This window comes from Lissotriton helveticus, chromosome 11 (assembly GCF_964261635.1).
Source record: "Lissotriton helveticus chromosome 11, aLisHel1.1, whole genome shotgun sequence".
NCBI lineage: Eukaryota > Metazoa > Chordata > Amphibia > Caudata > Salamandridae > Lissotriton > Lissotriton helveticus.
The window spans coordinates 129,203,989-129,228,872 of NC_136072.1; the positions used below are offsets into that span (position 1 = coordinate 129,203,989).

General features: G+C 46.0%; 1 protein-coding gene across 4 annotated transcripts in view; it reads right to left on the minus strand.

The window, feature by feature from the left end:
* Window positions 1-489: 489 nt before the first annotated feature.
* The window catches only part of LOC144792873 (UDP-GalNAc:beta-1,3-N-acetylgalactosaminyltransferase 1-like), a 104,067-nt gene continuing 79,672 nt past the window's right edge, over window positions 490-24,884 (minus strand). For 3 of the 4 annotated variants that reach the window (XR_013602638.1, XM_078668070.1, XM_078668071.1), the window contains 2 exons: window positions 14,462-14,518; window positions 490-2,777 (listed from right to left, as the gene is read on the minus strand). Coding sequence is in view for 3 of the 4 variants with exons in the window: in XM_078668070.1 (XP_078524196.1) it covers window positions 1,731-2,702 (972 nt within the window). In the remaining variant the exon portion in view is untranslated. Of the gene's footprint in view, window positions 2,778-12,293; window positions 12,433-14,461; window positions 14,519-24,884 lie in introns of those variants that run through there. The other variant, XM_078668072.1, reaches the window with a different exon arrangement.

The following is a 24,884-nucleotide window of genomic DNA, read 5'->3' on the forward strand; positions in this document are numbered from 1 at the left end:
TCGCCATAAGTTGGCAGGGTTTGCTCAGACGTTGAGTCCCTTGCTCACTTTGCCACTGGATTCAAGCAAGCCTGGCTGAAGACGGCTAAAATGCCAGAAACCGGTCCTAGGAAGCTTGATTCCGGTCCAAGGAAGGCATGTCTTGGCAGTTCGGGCTGGACTGTTCCCATGAGGCACAGGGTCAGACTGATTTGCATATGGCCATGTCTTAACTGAGGTGGCAGAGTGGGCTAAAGAACGGTGATGGATTAAACCCAGATCTGTTGACTGGGGGTGAGTGTTTGATTGGTTCAGATGATCCGTCCATCACCACCCCCTTTTGTACCGGTTAGAAGCAATGGCAGAAGTGCACTATATAAATATGTTATCAAACATAACAAACACTGTTTCAGTGCTCATCTGGTGCCACAGCCCACCACTTTAAGACGTGACACAAATCAATAAGGCATTCACAGTTAGATTGGTGCATCAATTAAGTAGCAGTCAAACAACAGTACCACAAATTTTGTTTATTCAACCTGAATCGAGAGTGACACCAGAGCAAGTCTTTCTAGTGCACACCTTGAAAGAAACAAGCACCTTATCCTGCAAGTAAGCACTCAGGGTGACACTCTACTGTAAAATCGAGCACAATCGATATTTGTGCCGCTTTTCACATTAGTGCCTATGAGATACTGAGTGCAGGTTGCACTCATGTTTATTGATGAAAACTATAGTTTTTGGCAAAGTAATGCATGGAAAATGTTGTCTGACTGTGTTTATGCTTGTTATTTTTGTTTCTCAGGTGGCGGTATTTGAGTGAACGATATGTAGGACACACTATTTTTGTTAAATGATACTTAGTGCATAATATTCTGGTACCATACCTAAATGTGAACAAAGTACTGTTTGTGCATCTTATTCTCCATGTTTTACACCAAGGTGTAAATCAAAACCAAATAATGACTGCGCCCCACATTAAATGTTATTTGTGGCTAAGTATTTTTGCACCAGCCATTTACACCTTTGTATAAGTAACATTTAATTCCTGAACGAAGCCCTCAGAAGAGATGCTGGTAATTTGTGATGTGTTAAACTGCTCTTCATTTAAGATTTTGATGGGTGTTGATTCGAATGCTAAAAAGGACAAAAACAAGCGTTTGCAATGCAATAGGTCTCGCATTTGCTTGAGTTTAAGCCATTGGCACTGTAAATGACAATGCCTTTTATTTATCTGTTTTGATAATTAACACATAAATAAAAGGCATTGTCATTTACAATGCCAATAGCTCAAACTCTTGTAAATGCGAGACCTATTTTATTTCGAAGAATCGCCCGCCATTGTCCTGGGCTGCTTGGAAAGGAAAAGCGAGCATGACATGCTAAATGCTTCAGGAAAGCATGTCATGCCTGCAGTAGGAGAAACTCATTAAAGAAAATAGTGCTTACAGACTAAGTAAGACATACCTTGTAACAACAGACGTAAAAGGGCCAGTCCTCATGGGAGGTTACAAATAAAGACATGGTGGTACCAAGGAGGGACTAACAAGCCTAATAACTAATCAGAAGGCAGAATTTTCGAAGGACCAAGACACAAGCCAATGACAAACATGGGCGGAGAGTAGGCGGGGCTTTAAGTCTATACTCAAATACAGCATCCCTCATTGAGCAGCGCATGCGCTGCCCAGGCGCGACCTAAAAAGAGCGATAAGGTGTTTCTGTTTTGTATTTTTGTGCATCACTTCTGTTGCTCACAAACATGTATTCAGAGTTTTGTTTTGTATGGCCTTCCAAACGGTTACCAGTTCATTCGAGGACAGACCATGTACAGCACATACACTCTTATAATTACATAGAGAAACGTCAAGTTTACTTATAAAGAACAGTTTTGTTTTTTCTGGAACGTGCACATTCACGTTCAGGACTTTTAAACACATTCCAACATAGGCATCTTCAATCCAAATAGGTTTTACGTGGCTCATAACTTCATAGATTTTCAGGGCCAGCTTTCCAGAGAGTACATATCCCAGGCCACTGCAATATGGTGGGAACAACCTGAAGGGATATTCTTCATAAGAAATGTAATTTTTCGTTAAAATGTTTCTTTGCGAGTAAGTATCAGTAAGGGTGTAACCAGTAAACAAACTATCAGATGAACTGAAATTCCGAAGAAAATTTAGTAAATTGGGAGTATTGATGAACACATCTGAATCTGCTTTCATGATGTATGTGGCATTTGAGCAAAATTCGGAAAACCATCGAAAAGCCATTATGGTTTTTAAAGTAAGGTTATCATAGCTATCCAGAAAATCTTGTTGAATAATGTCCCCCTTGAGTTTACTTTCTTCTTCTATCAAAGTTTCCGTCTTGGCATCTTCAGCTGGTTCTCGGCCAAGTAAGAACAGGGTTTTAACTTGATGTCCCAACCACATGTCCACCGAACCCCATGTTAGTCTTATAGTCTGTCGGACTAACGCATCTTTCGGTCTTGATGTCACCAAGATGACCAAGAAAGGGTTTGCGTCTTCACATTTGGCATGTTCGCGTAGAGTGAAAGTGAAATTTTTCTTGTAGATGGGTTCGTATTCGTAGAAGTACATCCAATTCATTTTCTGAACCAGAATGGGTGACTGTTGGACGATAAGCCACATCAGTATTGTTGCAGTGATTCCAGCTACGATAAAAAAACAGAATCTCAAACATATTAAATGTCTTGATGCCATGACCTTCACCGCTTCCACATCTGGAGACTACATGTCCGCAGACCCTAATTCCTCATTCTGTAGTGGCACTTTGTTCTACGAGAAAGGAAAATATAAATATTATTAAAATTACAAATCTGACCTTTATATTTGACGGTGTAATTAAAATATGATTGGTACAGTAAATTAGCAGTTAGTGTTGCAGACAATGAAGAAAGGCTCTGGCAGTGATCATAGACATAAACAAGGTAGCATGGCATGGATATTTGTGAAGTGTTACAATCCACCTAGTGCTAATGTGAGCCTTATTGTGAGGTGCCCAGTAAAATGATGTGGTAGTACACACCATTATAACTTTGTGCCCTCAGAATGAGGAATAACTACACACATTGATGTTTGAACAATGTGTCACATAGTTGTAGCCCTCGTTCCAGCCAAGTGTCATTGTTCACATTTCACCTGGTTTTTCCTACCAAAATGCAGAAAGGGAAATATCAGATATGCGGGCTATGCCACCAAACTCATTTTGGGCGCAAACTACTGTCTACGGCGGAGTCATAATTTACAAGCAATTCGTAATGAGGGGCTGTCTAGGGAAAAAATCTGGCTTGAATGCAGACTGCAAAGGATCAGGCTGTTGGGTCAGCCAGTTATGAATATTTTTACATAATTGCTGAATATGTGCTAATCTGTCTAGCACTCCTTGAGCTATTGGTTACTGGACTGGATAGATGGAGCACCAACATATCACTGTTGCTTGTAACATATACTTTCTGCATTTGGAATTTAATAATGCTGCTTCATTATAATTCACTTTCTTTACTATTTTTCAGTAGCAGCCATTCCAAAATGAGAACTCCCAGTAAAAAAAGGTCATGCCAGCACAGTACAAAACTACCAGGATCATCTCCAGTTCCAACACTCTGTAGTCCACTGCCTCATATCCTGCATTAGTCGCAGCCTGTGATTTGCAAGAGCAGGGTGGCTTGAAATTGTTGCGAATGTTTATTGCCCCCTTCGTTCGCAGTTTGTGGTTGCAGTTGGCAACCCTGAAAGAGTTCTTTATGCTGTGCCAGGTTTCAAAAGTCCTAAATCTGTACCAGAGGATGACAGGGGCCCTGATGATCATGGTGGAAAACATAGTACTGCAGGCAGGGGACATTCAAAATGGAGGTAGACTGCAAGAGTGGTGCCTCCTAGAGGCCTGTGTGGTGGGTCTCTTCTCTTCTTTATTGCCCCAGTACAGCCTCCCATGCAGACAAAGGGAGGAATAGCTGGGTCACATTCTGTAGTTAGGCGTGCACACCACGTTGCAATGGATTAGGCAGTCAGCGTCCGAGGTACTCCATAAGTTGCACAACACTGGTCTGCAATACTCATGTGGGAGCCCTGTTTTGGTCCACTGAAAACATTTTCCTCTATGCGCTTAGCTTGGGGAAGACATGGGAAGAACCACTTTGTGAACCAGGGCAGACTTAGACCTTATTCCCCCATATCATCCCTTCAAACAAATTGAAGGTGTGAGATCAGAATAGGGAGCAAGCTCAGGTGGGCTCGTTGAGCAGCGGCACATAAGACAATCATGTTGATGGTCACCAAATTATCCATCTTGTCCAATTTGGATGATTCAGAGAATCATGAGACACACCTGGCCCTCAGTTTCAAGCGGACTCGGGATGACCTTATAAAAGACAAATTCAATAGGGCAGTTTCTTGGAAGCATCAATTCATATTCAGAGGAAACCAGACCTGCAGTTGGGAGCGGCGCCTTGACCTTGCATTGTGGGGCAACCAGGTTGAGACCTGATGTGGCGAAGGAGTAAGGATTCTACATAAAGAAGGAAATGCAGGATCTAATTAGAGGTGACGAGGATGCTTTGTTTCCACCCTACAAAAGGATAGGAATTGTAGAGAAAAATTGTTGTCTCAAGAGTTGACATGGATCTTAAATCAGGCTCGATTACAATATGGTCCTTGTTTCAACTGGGTGGCTTAAAGCAGGTCTCAATTTGAAACAAGCAATAGCAAAACCAATAGCTCTAGCATATTAGTGAAAGTATTTCGTCAATGTGTGTCTCGATGAATGAGTGGCTGAATATGAGAAAGATTTAATAGATTGGTGGACAAGAGCATTGATGAATGAATGAGTGTGTGAACAGATGGCTAAAGGATTGGGTGTGTGTATGGCTGGATGAAGGGGCCACAATTAGTCTGAACAGGCAAAGATAGTGTGTGGGGGCAAAGTCATTATGGTGAGGCTGGGGCAGTGAGTCATCAGGGTGGAAAAGCGGGCTCCATATTGGGTAGAGCAAGTGAAAGGGTTAGTGATTAAGTGCATTAATTTAATAGTGAGTACATGGATGAATGGGTATGCACATGAACTGGCACAGGGACCATGGCATGGTGTAGAATGCAAGAACTGTGTGGGTGCAAGGGCAAGCTGATAAGGTTGAAGGTTGGTAGAGGTACTGTAATAATTGATTATTTATAAATGACAAAATATGCCCAACAAGCATCTTGACACTGAGACTGTGGCTAAGATAAGATCTCAAACATTAGAAACCAACATCTAAAAGAACAGAAAATAATTTAAAGCCTTTCATTATCAATATGGGAGACCATCTCAGCTGCCAGGTAAATTTGTTCCACAAGTTGGATCCAAATAATCTGAGTGATCTGCCTCCCACCGAGGAGATCTGGACCCTGTGGACTGTCATGAGTAGACAGAGTTCTGACAAAGAGAGAACCCAGGGTTACAAGTTCGAAAGGATGGATGAGCCAACACACTTATGAGTAGATATAGTGCAGACAAAGTGAGTGTCCCAGAGTGCCTGGCCCAAAAATCATGGACATGACAATACTGAGCCGGGCGCAACAGGCTTTCAGCTTAAGGAAAATGCATTTAAAATTGGACTCTCCCTCACTGTCAGCTAGTGATGCTCTGTGTTTATGCAAAATATGATCATACAATAAATCTGCCAGACTTCTGTGTTCTTTATTTCCTCAAGGTTAGCTAAGGCACTCAAATCTCGCCACCAAAAAATGACCATGGCTACTGATGCCCATGCCGGTCTTCATGGACCAGGTGGGGTTTATACCAGGCAGATCCACAGCACACAACCTGCGCACTCTCTCTGTACTTCGGCACAAGCTTAACCCCACACACATGAGGAGGTTTCTGACTTTTTGGATGCACCCAAAGCGTTTGACTCATTAGAGTGGCCATATCTCTTCACAGTACTAGGGTGTACGGGGCTCCTGTAACAGTTTATAAATTGGGTGAGGTTGTTGTATACTTCCCTGACAACCCGGGTACACATTGGGTGGGGCTCCTCTCGGAGCCTTTCCCCATTGGATGGGGCACAAGGCAGGGCTGCCCGCTGCCCTCTCCTTAAGGCTCTTGCCCCATAACCTATAGCCTGTGCAATAAGGCAGCTCCATACATGGCACACGTAGTCATTGAGAATGACAACGCCCACCCGACTCCACTTGCGGAGATACTGGGTCAGACCCATCGGCGCAACCGTGCCGAAATTGACACAATCTCTAGCATGCAATCTTGAAGAGGCTGCACTCACCTATCCTTAACTCTCCCAGTTGCCGCTGGCCAATACCACCTTTCTGCAGCGACTACATGAATGGGACTCCCTACATTGGGGGATATCTTTCCCAACGACTCATTCCTAGGCTGTCCGACATGAGTAGCCAACGCTGATCCCACCCCTTTGGTCATCTTTAAATATTACTGTGTCCAGACTTTATGTAGGGCACAGTACCCTACTTTTCCCCCGTATCTTGCCCCCCTCTGCATCACACACATTTGTCAATGCTCCCAATTGTTCCTACAGTTAGGCACATGGTGACCAATATATACTACCCATATAAATAGAGACTCTTCCCATGCTACATGCCAAGGCGGGAGTACAGTGGGAATCGGACTTAAGGAAGACACTATCGGATGTGGACTGGACTTATTGCTGAAACTTAACAGATGAACTCTCCCCGAATGGGCGATTAAGCCTATTTTATTTTAAACATCTCCACACAAAGTACCATACTCCCTAACAGGTGTTTGCACTCCACCCTAAAGCACACTTGCGCTGCAGGGTGTCTGAGGCTGTATTTATGCATCTCGCGTGGCAATGCCAAGCGATAGCCGACTACTGGGAGGGAGTGGCAATGTACTGTACGTAAGGTTGGGAAGGACTCTTGACCTTTCAGCCAAGATAGCTCTTCTGGGATGAACAAGGGGAATCCCGCAGACAGTCAGGCGCTTTGCTTCAATACCTTGCTGTTGGCGAATAGGTGGGTGTCGCGTGTGTGGGGTGACTGTGGCCGGCTCAGGACCCACAACTGACTGAAAGATATGGCATACTGTAATGACCAGTTGGGACTTTACTATTCCACGCTGCCCCAGGCGCACCAGCCCAGGGGCATTTGGGTATCTCTGCAGTTATTTTTACTGGGCCCTGGCAGTGAGTAACTGTTACGCCCAACCTCTTCTCTCCAACACTCAGGGACCAGCATTTGTGGAGGTGACAGGACGCAGGCCCCTGTGGGACTCTGATGGGTGTCCCAAGATGGCTTCCCCCGGATATGTAAGGGATGAATAGCAATGTACTGGGAAGAAGATGTACAGCTGAAGCCCAGAGGGGCTGATCTAACAACTGTGAATGGGATCCCCGGCTACTACTAACAATGCGCTCGCCGTATACCCCTTGCTATCAATGGCCTTAACCATGCTCTGTAACTTTGTATGCCAAGCTGTACTTATTGTTGGCTGTAATGTTTCCTTTTTTTCTAGTTTACAGACCTGTTTTGGCCAGATGTTAGCATTGCAAAAAAACAATAGATTAAAATTTTAAAAAAGTTTAGCCGGGGGATAATCTGGAATGCTAATTTACAAACTATTACAGTAGTCCTGGCTAGATGGCATAGAAGAATCTAAGACTGGTACCCGGAGATCTGGTGGCAGATATGTAAGAGCACCTTTGTGTAAGCAAAGGACATAAATACTTTGACTTCAGACGGCACCGATCTGGGTATTTGAAGTATTATTTTGATCTTGCTGAATACCCATGGGCTTCAAATTTGCTTGCAGGATAGGGTGGAGTCCATGCAAGTGGATTAGATAAAATCTCAACACAGTTTGTGATTTCAAACCACCATAACCTTGGTCACCTTGTGTTTCAATTTAAGAAGATTGTGTCCCATTCATTGCTGCACAACAGAAGAACGGACGGGAAGACAGGAAGCACTGGCAATGCACACTGACAGGCTCCGTATGAAGGAGCCGTCCCGGACACTACACTTCCCAGCAACACATGCGTTTCTGACGTCCAACGCACCGTTGTACGCGCCGTCAGGAAACCCGGATATAGCAGGGAAGACGGTACACGGAGCTGCCGATTATTCATATTCTGCCGTTTGGTGACCAGGTCCCGGTTCGTTAAGGGTGGAAGTTGCATCTTATCATTTAATCACAGTTTCCTTTTTGATTAAGGATGTACGCTCCGATTTGGGACAAAACACAGGTGTGTCTTCCTTTGTTGGCGAGTCCGATTTTCCTAGGACTCATGCGAGGGAGCAAGAGGCTGGGCAGTGAGTAAATGTAAATGTGAATGTACAGGAATTTATATAGCGCAAATCACCAAGCGGTTTCTAAGCGCTTGCTTAGGGAACCTGCCCTGGTATTCCCCTGTGAGATAACCCCAGCAGGGTATCCGCAAGGTGAAATCCAGGCATCCCGCCGCGAGGGGCCGTTGTGGAGATTAAGCAAGATATTGCCCAGAGTCGTAGAGTGTGAAACCGTGAATCGAGTAGGCACCGGAGCGAGAATTGTCGAGTCCATGGACTCAAGACCCCGCCGAGCCGGGAATTGAACCCTGGTCCCGGGCTGATGTCTGCTTCCAGGTCTGCCTCCTCTAACCAGTGAGCCACACTTCTCCACAGTACTCTTTTGCTTTGCGTACAGTTTGATCTTCCCTGTTGGCGAGCCCATGTTTGTGTGTCTCATGCAGGGAAGATGTGAAGGGAAGGCTAGTAGTGTGGTAAACAGGAAGTTCGGAGAGTGGAGTCAACTCTCGATTTACATTTCTGCACCCTTTGAGAGATATCTTTCTTATCGTACCTGAGCAGTTCCGTTTGGAAAGGATCTGCATCAGCAGTAGTCAAAGTTGATTCATTCTTGATTTACTCTTGAAAGAGCATATCCTTTGCATTTACTTCAATGACACTTCGTATGCTCATCAATGGATCTTTTCAAAACCTTGATAATCAGCATGTTGTGGAAATATTTGCGTTTCACTTAACAGGGGTGGCCAGTAGTAGGTGATTGCTGTTTCAGAAGTTAGTACATCATCTGGGGGCATCTCGACCTAATACAGAGGGTAGGGTGATAGGTATTGCTCTTTCTATGCATGTTGTGCAGGTAGAAAAAAGGAGATGTTTACGTTCTTCCCTGTTCCCTCCTTTCCAGTGGTATTGAGGATTCAAGATCACCTGTTATCCTCCCCTGATAGGGGGTTACATCTTTTTCCTTTAAAGGTAGTTACTTGAGTGTATTTTTCCTCTATTGTTCTGTATTGTTGTTCTCTTATGGTTATAGAGGAGTGTATTACATAATTCTCTTTCTATTTTCACAAGTCTCCCTCCCTGCTGTCCCCATCCTTTCCTTCCCCGCTTGACCATCCTAAAGTCTGTGTATAATATATCTCCAGACTTGGGGCTGTTGAGATGTGGACCCCTCTGAGCATCGGTACAACCCTGAGGATACGCTTGGTACAGGACACATGGAGACTGACCAGAGAGCCATGGAGACGTGGTGTCAAGGCGGAGGATAAACAGAATCAGGTTATGGTATTGTTCTACAGCCAACGGAGCAAATTATCTTAGAAAGGGGACAAACATAGATGTCAAAGAGTACTGATGAAAGAGGGGACCCTTGTGACACACACAAGATGACATATCTGTCGGTTGATTTAATATTGCAGAGTTTGTTGAACATCTAAAAAAACAGAAGGGAATCAGTGTAAAACAGTTCATTTTGGCCCCAATTTCTTCAACTGGGAGAAGATAGGAACTGTCCTATTGTGTCTTCCTCAGCCACAATAGCGTGAGCTTTTTAGGCGTGAAATTTAAAGTGGTCTCAGTTCTTTGGCTTGGATGAAATCCCAGCTCCCCTCAGTCCTGTATCTTGAACAGATTGTCGAGTAAATACTTCCACTCTGAAGATTTACCATGGGTGGGTAATTTGCACATTTGATAATTTCAATCCGCTTTAGGATACAGAAATGTTTTCTTTAGCAGGATAGGAGGGGGCATCATCCCCTTTTTCAAAATTTTGGCCTACACCCCTCTATAAGAGATAATTAATATGGTTAGATCATATTAGCAAAGACGAACCGGTTCCAAATGGACGTGCACAGGGATCTTCTGGAAAACCATATTTTGTGCCACAAGGATCATGGCTCAGCCCCACGCTGTTCAACATGTACATGAGCCCCCTCGCGGCCATCGCACGCCAGCACAACCTCAACATCATCTCCTACGCCGACGACACCCAGTTGATCCTCTCCCTCACCAACGACCCAGCAACCGCCAGAACCAACCTACACGAAGGGATGACAGACGTTGCCGCCTGAAACTGAACTCAGATAAGACAGAAGTCCTCATCCTGGGATCATCACCCTCCGCCTGGGACGACTCCTAGTGGCCCCCTGCCCTGGGCAGCGCACCCAAACCAACGGACCACGCACGCAACCTGGGCTTCATCCTGGACTCCTCCCTCTCGATGACCAGACAAGTCAACGCCATCTCCTCGTCCTGCTTCAACATGCTACGGAAGATCTTCCGGTGGATCCCCACCGAAACCAGGAAGATGGTCACCCAGGCGCTCGTCACCAGCCGCCTGGACTACGGGAACTCCCTCTACGCCGGAACCACAGCCAAACTCCAGAAGAGACTCCAGCGCATTCAGAACGCCTCAGCACGACTCATCCTGGACATCCCCCGACACAGCCACATCGCCGGACACCTGAGAGACCTGCACTGGCTCCCCGTCAGCAAGAGAATCACGTTCCGACTCCTCACCCACGCACACAAATCTCTACACAACCAAGGCCCCAGATACCTCAACGACCGCATGGCCTTCTACACTCCAACCCGCCAGCTACGATCGACCAGCCACGCCCTCGCCGCCGTTCCCCGCATCCGAAGAGCCAAAGCGGGAGGAAGATCTTCTCCTACCTGGCGGCCAAGACGTGGAACTCCCTCCCCATCCACCTGACCCAAGACCACCTCTCCTTCAGGAAGCAACTCAAGACCTGGCTGTTCGAGCGGTAGCGGAATCCCCCCCCAAGCGCCTTGAGACCCTCCGGGTGAGTAGCGCGCTATACAAATGCCTTGATTGATTGATTGATTGTGCTCATTAAAATTTCTTCCACTATTTCCCTAGAGACAGCTGTGAATGTACACCAAAAGTAGAGACTGTTTTCAAAAGGGTTTAATATTGAATTGGCTTGACCTCGTTCTGCATAGACTTAATGTTGTGTAGAGGTTTCTAATTTTCTCTGTGAATAACGCCACCAACTTATTTCAGAGTATGTGAGGGTTGAATAGCATTAATGACACTGGTAGCATTGAGAAATATTTTTATTACAGAGAGCAGGTTCCTTGACGTGTTTTGTGCAGCTAAGATGTTGTTCCTCTCTAAACTAGTTTGGCCTTTTATCATTGTGTGCTTGTAGATTATACTCACATATTGCAGTTTTCCAGATTCCCTCCATTTAAGAACAGCCTAACTTAGCGAGTCACTGAAGTGGCGCGGGGGGAGGGGGTAATGTGAGAGGGATCCAAATCTGTTGCAGTGTCCTGCTTAAATTTATCCTAGATTTGTTTGTGCCGACAACTCAGTTTCCTTTTGGGCGTCAGGCTCCAGTGCATACTAGACTCCTTTAACAGGCAGATTCAGTACGGGGAGTGTTGCCGTGAGTGCTGGCGCTCCTGCACTGGGCAGAGATCATGCAACCTGCATCGGGTCTCTGGACCGTCCATTGGGCAACGACAGTGCAGGGCCAGCAGGAACTGCTTTTGCAGTAGGAGATGAAGGCTATGTGCCCCCTGTAGCAGCTACCTCACAGACTCAAAGTAGGAGTTACATCATTCGGGGTGCTGTGTGCTGTGAGGTTTGTGTAGCTCCATGATGTGGCTGTTTGTTCGTCCTCTCTTGTGTTCTTTCAGCAAAAACTCTGGAGCTGCTAAGAATGCCACTAATTGAAGCCCTGTCGAAGAACATGCTACCAGATCCCTAAGCAGGTGGAGGGGGAAAAATAGATGAGTGAGGCCTCAAATATAGTGCAGTTGGATATTATGGCAGCCATCTTAAGCTAATTGTTTGCACCCAATACAATGTCAATGATAGAAGACATTGCTAACAGAAGCAATACAATTATTATCGAACTTGAGCATGAATGGTGAGACTTTGGACAGTTTTTCATACTTATAAATGCTCCAAGCCACAGGGTGTTCTTGATGTTCCTGTTCTTCCATTAACCAAGCCTTTTTCGTGTGCCACTCAAAGATGGCAGCAAGAGGGAGGAAAGATAATCCTACCTTCTATCTGGCTGTATTCCTTCTGGGCTGAGGGGAGCATGACTGAGCTTAGTCTGGATCCAACCAGTTGTGCAGCGAGCAATGATCATCCAATGCTCAATTGAAGAAGAAAGGCAGCTTTTGGCACAAGTATAAATTGGAACACTATTCCTCCACTGCAAGGGAAGCAATCCGTATGCATTTTATAAATGAAATTCCCAACAAAATAGCACAATGCTTAAAAGGAGCTCCAAACTCCTTTCTAATTATACGGTTTACTTTGCTAGTGATTACATAAGCTCTACCAGAGAGCTAGGCCTATGACTGTATACAGAACTGATGCGGAGGAATCAATACATCACGAATTTCAATAGGACGCATACAAATTAAATCCTACTCTTTGGTACATAGTCCCTTCATATTGACTTGCTAAAATTACACATTTATTTTATTTATTTATTTAATGCAATTTTATATAGCGTGAACTTTACACAAAGGTGTCAGAGCGCTTTACATAAGAAACTGTTGCAGAACATAAGGATTTAGGATTACATGCGTTACATAAAAGCTACAAACAGAAAAAATAGCAAATGTACAAGATGTAAAGTCACACAAGGAAGAGATACAAACAGAAAGAAAAAATGCAAATGTACAAGTTGTAAAGTCACACAAGGAAGAGATACAAACAAAGAAAAATTGCAAATGTACAAATAGTAAAGTCACTCAAGGAAGAGATACAAATGGATATACTCTAAGAGTCACATAGGAATGGTAGAGAGTACAAAGGTCTACTGCATATACTAGTGATTAGAGTTATCTCTATATACATATATATATACACATAGTAGATTTTCTCAGGTCAAGACCCCCCCCCCCCCCAAGAAAACAAAAAAAAAAAACAGAAGAGCAGAGTTCCATTAAGTGGGGTTGGAGGGGGGACGCAGTCACAAAACAAAGGGAGGGTGGGAGGGATACAAGGGTATGGAGAAAAGGCAAATCAGAAAAGGGAAGAAACATTTGAGGATCGTCAAGGGGGAAACGAGAGAAAAGGGTAAAGGACAAGGGAATGGACAAGATGGCGGGTCGGGGTCCAAAGAAAAGCGTCCGAGAGCAGCAGCAAAATGACAGCCAGGACAAAAGAAAAAGTAAAGAAGTCCATGAGAGCCCGTGGCGTGACAGGCCGCTCCGATGAAGAGTGTTCTCTGGGGGCCTGGGGTGGGTATGTTCCGGAAAGTTTGGCCAACTAGTTGCTGCTGTCATCTGGGACCTGGCCGACCTGCTGAGGTGCCCCTCGCGCGGTGCCTGCTATGCGCTGGGGCCACTTGCCTCATCACCGACGCAGCCCTCGGGACCTGAACCAAGGAGCACCGTTGACCACCAATCACCGCTGCAGCGCCGGTACCTTAGGGAGGCTGCCTCGCCGCCTTCTCCAGTGCGCCTGCGGCTCTGCCTTTCGCTCCACCATGGCGATCCCTGTCCTCGCTGCCCGGGACTGGAGCAGTCTTCACCTCACTCTTTCCCCCGCCGCAGCCTTACATGTCTCACGCTGCGTGGCGGTGGGGAAGTGTTGGCGCTCCACTGGTCTGCTCGCACTCTACTTTCCTCTCCCCGCCCGCCCGCAGCAGCCATGTCCAGTTCCTTCACTGCGCGGGGTGGGGGGTAGAGCCGCTGCTGTTTGCTGCGGGACCAGTCAGGGGGATTTCTTGCCAGACTAATGCCACCTGAGAACAGAGTTTAGAATCTGGCGACGGAGCCCCTCACGGGGGTCTCCCGTGCCTCGCGGTGCCCCTCGGTCACTGAGAGGGCCGGGGAGAGCCTAAGGGTTGCTCACTGCGTGGGCGGTACACGCAACCTGAAAGGTTGGGAGCCGAGGAGAGGGCTGGACTCTGCCCAGTGTTCCTGTGCCCTGCGTTCAGTCTGCTCTTTCAGCGGGACCCCGCTCTAAATACTCTATCAGTACTACCCTGAGAGACCGCCACACTTTTCTGAACCAGCTGCCCCTTTCACGTCCATTTATACATTCTTTTAATTGTTCTCTTGTTCTTATCAATGAATGTGCACATAAAAAAACACAATTGGGGATTAAACAAACATTAAACAAAAAACAATTAAATACATTTGATTACATTCCTTCCTACCCCAGGCTTAGAGCCAGACCTAAGCATGCCCTTGTAAGAGGGTGAACTTACCTGGATGGAGAGACCCTAGTCACGACTCTTTCTTTCTGGCATCAGGTCCCAGCTAGCCTGAAAAAGAACAAAGATGACAGAATCATAAAAAGTTAAAAAGGGAAGAAGGATAATGGAAACGACCTAGAGATCTAGATTTACATCTAAGGGGAGGACAGAAGACAAACTCAAGATATATATATATTAAAAAAAAGTGAAACAGCTTATGGACGAGGTATGCGAATGAGGAAGAATAGCAAGTAGATAAGTGGGATGATGCATGATTGGAGGATTGGTGGCCTCCACCCACACACCGGTGAAGCACATCGAACCGCCATTGTCCAGGAGGGCAGTGGCAAGGCCAGGTGCGAGTTAGTTGTTAAGCATAGCCAGGAAAGCATAGCCAGGAAGAAAGTTGTTTCACCAGGAATATTTTTGTTTACAATTATGTTCCTGTATTTATTACTACGGCCATATGCATGTCAAGAAGGCAAGGAGTGGGCACAAGAGAAACGTAGACGCCTTATTTGGGGTTTTTGTTCCTCTTTACGTTTCAGAGAGAGCTAGGTCAACCTGAGGATGTATAGAGGAGGGGGCAAGGAAAAGACTGAAAGTTGAGACAGTGCAAGACAAGTCACTTTATAAGAGAGAGCGAGGGGAAAAAAACCACAGGACGAAACAAAGAAGGATATGATAAATAGAAGCAGAAGGCAGAGAAGTGCAACCAAGCAATACGGAAAGACAGCAGAGGAATTGAGATAAATATATATATATAAAAAAAAAAAATATATATATATATATATATATATATATATATATATATATATATATATATATATATTAGTTCAAGCCTAGCGCAGAGCGAATGCGCTGCTCTATTAAAACGACCTATTGGAATCACTCTGGAATTTTCACACACTTGTGCGTGTGTTTTTTTTTTTTTAGCTTTTTTTTTATTGGGCTTAGCATGGGTCTTTGTAAAAAGACAGCACGCAATTGGGCAAAGTCGGGTGCATGTCCCACCTTTCCCAGGAAATGTATCCGCCCACGGCCTACGGCTTGTGGTTACGAGCAGCGGAGCGCAGTGTTCCATCTGTTATTTGTCAGATTTCAAACGAGCGTGCGCACCACTCACGGGACGCTGCATTCCTCGCATCCTGTCACACAAGCGTGCTTTCTCTTCCGCTTGTTTTCCATACAACATTGTCAGTTTTGTGTTTACATACACCCCTCACCCGTTGTCCATATTGTCTTTACTCACGTCCCCCACCCCTTGTACCTGTTGTCTTTACTCCCTCCCGCCCACCCGTTGTCCGTGCCGTCTTTACTCCCACCCGCCCACCCGTTGTCCGTGCCATCTTTACTACTGCCCCCAACCAGTTGTCTGTGCCGTCTTTACTCCCACCCTCCACCTGTTGTCCGTGCCGGGCATCAGCAGTGGGGGAGAAGATGGCAAAGGGACGACCCCATAAGTGCTGCATCTACAGTTCACAGCTGCTGAGGTCAGTGCAGAGGGGGTACATCGATCCCACACCACTGATTTGTTTCTCACCGCTGGTTGCCCCGCACGCGCCACCACATCATGTGAATGTCAGTCACTCTACTGACTTTAGAGGTGCACGAGTTTTCTAGTGCCCGGAGGGAGACTTTGATCTACTGGCTTCTGTGAGCTGGATCGATAGATTTAAACACAGCCTGCCCTTGAGATTTGCAGAATTCAACACCATGCACTCACTCCCTTTGCCCCCATCAGCAGGGCTGCACAGGGAAGGCGGGCACTGGGCGATGATGGGCCAGGGTCTTTGGGTGGGCAGAGTTGTGTTTTTAGGGCCTCCGTTTCCCGCCCACGGCTGCCAGTGCATGTCTGTTGTTCCCTTCCTGTTGCTGGACCTGTAGCAGCTCTGTGCTTTTTCTGACCCCTTCCCTTGTCAACTCGGCCCCAATGTCTTCCAGGCCTTGGCGGATGAGCGGTGTGTTTGCCTAGGCCTGCTGCAACAACACCTTTCCCAGAGGAACAAGCGTGCTTTCTCTTCCGCTTGTTTTCCATACGATGTTGTCAGTATTGTCTTTACTCCCGCCCGCCCACCTGTTGTCCGTGCCCTCTTTACTATGTCCGCCCACCCTTTGTCCTTGCCCCCTTTACTCCTGCCCGCCCACCCATTGTCTGTGCCCCATTAACTCCCGCCCACCCGTTGTCCGGGATCTCTTTACTCCCGCACGCCCACCTGTTGTCTGTGATCTCTTTACTCCAGCCCACCCACCCGTTGGCCGTGATCTCTTTCCTCCCGCCCAATTTTAGAATTGTGGCAAGCCTACATACCACTGTTGCTCCAAAAGTCATAGCCAGCCCTAGTTCTTTCTTGTATATTGTATGCAATGATTTGCCATGAATGTCACAATAATGACTAAGTCAAACCTAAAAAGAACAATGCACTTGCAGTGGACTGTGTAAATGACCTAAGGCCTATTAATGTTCATGGAAATTAATCTGGAAGGAACTACCGTCATTTAGTCTACTTGAAAACGTAAGTACAATACATTACAGCAAACTTAAAATGGATAAACCATTTTTTAATGATTTTGTGGTGGAAGCACTATTTTGCTTTGGCCAATATTCCAAAAAGGGTCCTTATGCTTTTGTTCTGTGACTATATAACTTTTTCTTTTGTGTGTAGTTCAAAGTTGAATGCTCATGATCAATGCGGTATTTTAGCCAATACTTGTGCTTAAAAATAAATTGTGCAGTAAAACATTACGATTCTACATGCCTTGTTAGCAAAAACAGCGTGATTTATCAATGATGTAATGTTTGTGTAAATAGCGCAGCTAGGGCCTGATGTGTTAAAAGACTGGTTGAAAAAGGTGATCACAAATTGTTCAGTAGCTTTTTGCGACCAGTCTTTAATTTTGCAATGCGACCTATGTCATATTAGGTCACATCGCAAAATCTCGAGTTACGGGTGGTCATGGAACAAAAATATGAGTTAGGCAGGTCACAGTTGGCTGCAAACTCAGGGATGTTGACTTGCAAAGAACAGGAGACCATTGTCCCCATGTCTCACAGGACACATTTTTTTTTTTAAGAAACTGACACACTGATGAAGAGACTGAGGAACAGAGGCTACCCTAAGGGCCTACTACACAGGGCAAGAAAGAGGGCTTGGTATTGTCCTCGGGACACTGCTAGAAACACAAGAAAGGACAGACAGAGAAAACGTTGGTCTGTGTTACCAGCTTCTGTACTAAAAGTAAAAAAGTAACGATTAAAAAGGTTGTCAACAATTACTGGGGTTCGGGGGCTGATGAAGTAGACTTGACTGAGAACCTTTAATTGCCTTTAAGAGGGGGAGAAATGTGAATGACTATGTGGTCAGTTGCCCCTTGAAAAACCCCGCTTACCCCGGACGCGAGATCGTAGCTAGGTCTAATTCCCTTGGTGGGACACTACAGATGTGGCCACTGCAAGTCGTGAATCAACAGTGGTAAGAAACAACTTTACCTATTTGGGTCGTAAGTATATCCTAAAACACCATGCCAATTGCAACAGCACAGAAGTCATATGCCATACGGTGCCCTTGTGACCTGCTTTACAAAGGTGAAACTAAACAGAAGGTGAAGGCACAAATTCTCCAGCACTGCAGTAGAATTAGGCGGAGTGCAGGGAGCTCTTTTAGTTGAACATTTCCATATTAAGAATCACCCGAAAGCCTAAAATGGTGGGTACTTGAAAAAAATGACACTGAACCCTAGAGGAGGTGACCTAACATCCTTATTGTCCTTACGGGAATGCACATTGATCCATATTTTGAATACAGTGAATCTGGGACTCAGTCAGTACAAAATGTATTGTGTAGTTCATTAAAACCATGACAATATAATACATTTAAAAGACATGTTATACAAAGGAAAAAAGAATCGGTGGGTCCTTGCAATACCCTCTAGTGTGACTGGCACATAGTGCCTAAAGATAAAACTCACTGTGTACAGTCAGCTTTAGTTACGTTTAAGGTAATTTGACTTTTTAAAATCTATTATAGGTAAACTGAAGTAAAATGTATATGAAAACAGTAAAAATAGTTTAAATCAACTACAAATTGGGTTAAATACATAACAATTGTTAAAACTCAATTACTAAGTGCTCAAACTTTACTATGCCTAATGTCCGTAGTGCAGGAACTAAAAGTTATCAATCTGTGGTCATCTCTACGCTTCGTTGTGTATTTTTAAGGAGGTCATGCACTACTTTAAACATGTTGTCAATTCTTGCCAGTTTAGGGGAACCATAGTACTAAAGATCCATGTTCTTATGCCATGGATTAAAAAAAGTGGCTTTAATAGTGTTCGCCGGACGTTGAGCAACGTCGGACAGCAGCAAAGTAAGTCTGTAAAAGTTTCAGATTTATATCCGCATAGTCTGCACTTAACAATTTTAGAGAGCAGTGGCCAGTTAGGATTGAGGTCTTTAATCTGGGACTCAACGAGTATGAGGAGATGAACAGGCAGGCAGAATTGCTCAACAATGGTTAGCTTTTCATTTATTTGAACTCGGTATTAACGGTCTTGATAAAAAAGTACTATAATTCGAGATCTGGTCGTACAATCTATCAATAATGTTTTGCCATGTTTATAAAATACTATGATACGAAACATGATTGTATGATGCACTGAAAAAGGTATTGAACTTTGCTTGTCATACTAAGGCCCCCATTAGGATGGCGGGTGGACTTTGCCCGCCCGCCACCCTTGCGGAAAACGGGACCTCCCGCCTTAAGGGCGGGGGTCCCGACGTCAGCATTAGGATGCGCCCGTCACAGTGGCGGGCGCATCCCTCATTTCTAACATTGTGGCAGGCAGTGCTCACTGCACCGCCCGCCACAATGTCAGAAATGCATGCATGCATTTGCATACACGAAGCGGCAGGCACCGTGCGGTGGCTTCTGCTTCATGTATGCAAATGCTGGGGGGTACCACAGGTACACCCCGTGTGCACCCCCCAACCCTCCTTCACTCTGGGGGCCCGCAGGGGGCCGGGGCGGAAAAGCGGCAGACGGTCTTTCCGTCTGCCACGGCCCCCCCGCCATACTAATATGGTGGGGGGAATTCACTTGCGGATGTCGGCCGGATTGCCCCTGCCAGGCCGGCGGTGGCTACCGCCAGCCTGGCGGGGGCAATCCGCCCGACATCCTAATGGGCCCCTAAGTATTTCAGTTCTTTGGATAAGTATTATGGTATGTTACATACATCCAACACATATACCCTACCTGTTACATTGGAACCCTTGTGTATGGCCAAATGTCACAATATTATAAAGTAAGGAACTTGAACTCACACCTTTAGCCTGTAAATACACAGGGACAAGATGTATCACACAAGTAATAGTGTGCGGATCAAGGTAGTATGCACATGGAATGAACTTTGTAAGGCAGCCTCCATAATGGACATGCCATCGTATGTTTTGGAACGCAAATGGTGCTGTTTTACACATATAGAAATGCATGATTTCGAGGAATGCCCTTTGCTGTGGAGAATACTTTTAAGGCATTGGGAATTTCCACTCCTATGGCAATATATATTGCTAGTGAACAAGAATCAAAGAATCTCCCAAGATTGCCTTACATCCAGCATTTCTGAATTCGTGAATTCGTGTTTCCGTGTTCGAGTTTGCCACCAGCACGTCAGTTTCAGGAATGCCTTTTCTGACATCAGCACGCATTCCTTAGCGTGCATGTCTACACTGGGTGGGTTACGAGGTTATTTAAATCCTCCCGGATGTTTGCTTGTCAGGAACCGGTGACTGAGTAATAGGGGCAGGCTCGGAGCTGCACTCCAGCGAGGGTGTACTTCCAAATCTAATGAAGTCTTCTTCTTGTGTTCGGCATGATTTTATATATATTATCCAATGCACTGATTCTTTTGTTAACCCACAGCTACTGGGTTTTTCATTTTAAGTTACCACACCATGTTTTCTTTTCTTTTAACATGCAGGGTGGGTGATGAAGCGTCTTCGTACACTTCAGTAATGAATTGACGATGTGAAGGCACGGTATTAATACACAGGAAGGAATTAATACACACAGGAGAGGGTCACTAAGAAGAAAGAAAGAGAGAGAGAAAGAAAGAAAGAAAGAGAACGAAAGAAAGAAAAAAGAGAGAAAGAAAGAGAGAAAGAAAAAAGAGAAAGAAAGATCGCCGACATCCACGATAGCTTCAACCCTCAGACGGCCCTAACAGGCCCCAACACGCCTGAACCACCACACCCCACCGACTACGACCCCCTGACAACCTGGGCCAACGTGAGCATCAAAGACACAATCAAGACCATGGGCACAGTCCACTCTGGATCGCCATCTGACCCTTTTCCACACCACATCTTCAACAAAGCCGGCAGCTCCATTGCACCCCATCTACACAACATCATCAACCTCTCCTTCGAGACCGCGAAACACGCCGAGATCAACGCCCTACTGCAGAAATACAAGGCAGACCCGAGCAAACTGAAAAACTTCTGGCCCATCTCCCTGCTTCCATTCCCAGCTAAGGTAATCGAGAAAATAGTCAACATCCACCTCACCCGCTACCTCGAAGTCAACAGCATCCTGGACCCCTCCCAGTCAGGATTCCGCAGCAACCACAGCACTGAGACCGCCCTCATCACCACCACAGACGACATCAGGATCCTACTGGACAACGGCGAGATGGTGGCCCTCATCCTTCTGGACCTCTCTGCCGCCTTCGACACCGTCTGCCACCGCACACGACTCCACGACACAGGGATCCGAGACAAGGCCCTGGACTGGACCTCCTCCTTCCTCTCCGGCAGAACCCAGAGTCCGCTTCCCCCCGTTCCGATCCGAAGCCTCCGAGATCATCTGCGGCGTCCCGCAGGGATCCTCCCTCAGCCCGACGCTGTTCAACGTCTACATGGCGCCTCTCACACGCATCGCCCGACATCACGACCTTAACATAATCTCCTACGCCGATGACACGCACTAATCCTCTCCCTCACCAAGGACCCCCTCACCGCCAAATCCAACCTCCACCACGGAATGAAGGCCGTCGGAAACTGGATGGAGGATAGCCTCCTTAAGCTGAACACATACAAGACGGAGATCCTCATCCTCTGGCCCAACCCGTCAGAATGGGACGACTCCTGGTGGCCTGCATTGCTGGGGACACCCCCGCACTCACCAACCACACACGCAACCTGGGAGTCATCCTCGACTCGAAACTCACCATGACCAAACAAGTCAACGCTGTCTCCTCCACCTGCTTCAACACCCTCCGTATGCTCCGCAAGATCTACAGATGGATCCCGACAGACACAAGCAAAACAGTCACCCAGGCCCTAGTCAGCAGCAGACTCGACTACGGAAACGCCCTCTATGCCGGAGCCCTGACCAAGCTCATCAACAGACTGCAGAGAATCCAGAATGGTTCTGCACGCCTGATCCTCGATGTCCCGCGCCGCGAACACATCACCCCCCACCTGAGGAACCTGCACTGGCTCCCTGTCGACAAAAGAATCCCCTTCATGCTCCTGATCCACGCACACAAGGCACTCCACAAGACCGGCCCAGCCTATCTGAACAGTCGACTCTCCTACGTACCCAACAGGAAACTCCGCTCCGCAGACCTCTCCCTGGCTACCGTCCCACGCATCTGTAGAACCACAGCCGGCGGCAAATTCTTCTCCCACCGCGCCGCTAAGACCTGGAACACCCTCCCCCTCATCCTACGACAAACCGAAGACCTTCTAACCTTCAGGAGACAACTCAAGACCTGGCTGTCCGACCAATAGAAACAGCACCCCCCCCCCCTCTCCCCACCCTCAGTGCCTTGAAACCCTTGCGCTTTACACATTATTTGATTGATTGAAAGAAAGAAAGAGAAAAAGAGAAAAAGAGGGAAAGAGAGAAAGAAAGAAAGGAGAGGAATTAATTGGAAATAAGTGAAGGTCAACTTTTCATGCAGGGTTTTAGGAGAATAGTGGGAGAAGGCTTTGAGATCGAAAGCAATCTTGGGAAGGAAGAGGTAGAAAGAAACATTATAGTGCTCCTTAGCTGGGACAGACAGCTTAAACATGGGAGTCGGAGTGTACAGGTTATTTAGCCATTAAGAGGCCGAGCATTATTTGTGCTAAGCCTAGCACTGTATGAATAAGGAGTTTCCCTGCTACATATACCTATTCTTAGGGCAGGGAAAATAGAACTGTAAATACGAAATCCCTAGGCAATTAAACTTCTAATTTGCATTATATAGCATAATTGCAACATGAACAAGGAGTAGGATTCAGATGGGATAGCCAACAAAAATAACTGCAGGGATAAAGAAATATCCAGCAGGAGGAGCAGCAGGGCGGCAGTTGGGCAGCAGGTGAGCAAGGAAGAGCTGCGACACATTGACCCCAAACAGTGTATGTATATATATATATATATATATATATATATATATATATATATATATATATATATATATTAGGCAAAAAGACGTCTCCAGCAGTCTCGCAGGTATGAAAAGACGAGGCGAACCCAAGTACTGGTGCTAGTTATTTTATTTTGCTCTCCACCACACCACCATTACGCGTTTCGGCCAAACAAGGCCTTGATCACATGACAACGTGCAGGGGCGTATGTGCTCCTTTTAAAGTGCTAGTGCCAACAAAAAAGTATCCGTTGAATAGACATGGAAAAAATCCTGTCTAAACAAATTACTGAGTAAATGCAAGTATGCTCGTAAAAACCACTGTGAAATGCTCATTATACATAGGAAATGGACCTAGGTGTACAGCAACAGGTGGTACTATCTTTGTCAATAATTATAAATATAAATACAATTATAAATACAAATATAAATATAGCAGCAAATATACGATGTAAACAGTCAAAATGAATTAATATATATATCAAAATGTATATTAAAATTGATGTTATTCCACCATAATGCAATTGAAACCATAGTCCTGTGTGTGTACTTATAGTTTACACTGATATTTAAGAAAACTGTACCACAAATCGGGTCATCAAAGCATGAAAGTACCCGTACCAAAGCCCTGCGTCTGAGTTAAACAAAACACAGGAAAACCCTCAAATGTGTGCGCATAATAGTCGCTAACATTTGCTTAGAAATCACACCCAAGTGGGTAAGGCAAGTAACAGTACACAATGAGCAACAATTGGCATACGTGCAAAATCAGCAATCAATATTGGCAAAATACAAAAAGAAATAGTGCTACCTAATGCAGAATAAATTTGCAAGTGATATAAAAAACAATACTTTTTGAACAATAAGAAAAATGGTTGAGATAGCTAGTATGTTTACATATGTGTGATTAGTTAATTTTTTATTTTTTTTTAATATATTTTTATTGCAGGAAATGTAAGTAAGTACAACTTTGCCACCTGTATCAGTACGCAATCCGGTGTAGGTGGGAACCACTCATTCGTCATACACGGCCATTCAGCCCACAACCCGGAGGTCGGGCGGCGTATGTCATATTCTTAGAGCGTGTTTCTCCCCAGTCGCATAACAAATCACAGGTATTAGAGTAATTTCCATCTGCTTTTATTCAACCGCCTCAAAACTATCCCCCCTCCCTCCCCCTCTCGCCCTTCCCCTCCGAGGAAGATGGGGTTGTCCACCACTACTCATCGTCCCAGTGCTGCAGAGGATCAGAAACATCCCGCTTCCCCGCACCCCTACCCCCCCCCCCACTTGTCATCGGTAGGTCAACCCGTGTGTGGTCATCTGAGGATAAAGCGGCCGTGAGGCTGCCGTGGTAGCACCGCGCTACGTTATTATGACGCGACAGTGGGATCCAGGCCGTCCCCCTCCGTACTGTCTGTGTGTGCCTGTGTGTCATGGTCGCGCAGGGCCTGCACTAACGTTTCCCAAGCCTGCGCCGCCTCTAACGCCCGTTCATCCTGTCTTCGCTTCGCCTGCTGGAATCTTAGTGTGCTTTCACTCCCCGCCCATTTAAGCAGTTCATTGCGCCATTTATCGTCCGACGGACCAACTCGCGCCTTCCAGTGTCTGGTAATTTCCCGTTTGGCTAACAGTAAACCCAAATCGATGAATTTACTGGTAATTTTAGTCTTAGGGGTATGCGGAAACCAGTGTAAAAGTCCCACTGCCGCGTCCACCTGTAACGATCTACCGGTCACCGCGGTCAGCGTGTCACCCACTATCGACCAAAAGGAGGTCAGCTCAGAGCAGGACCATAGCATGTGTAGAAGGTCCGCCCCGGATGCCCTACATCTAGGACAGGCTGCCTCTTCCAGACCAAAATACTGCTGCAGTTTCACCGGGGTCAGATAGGCTCTATGCAACACATAGAAATGGACCAACTGGAAGCGTGCATTCCTCGTCCCCTTCCAGGCCCGCTGCAGCAGCTGGGACCATGTGGTCTCTGGAATGTCCCTACCTATGTCTGTCTCCCATTTGGACT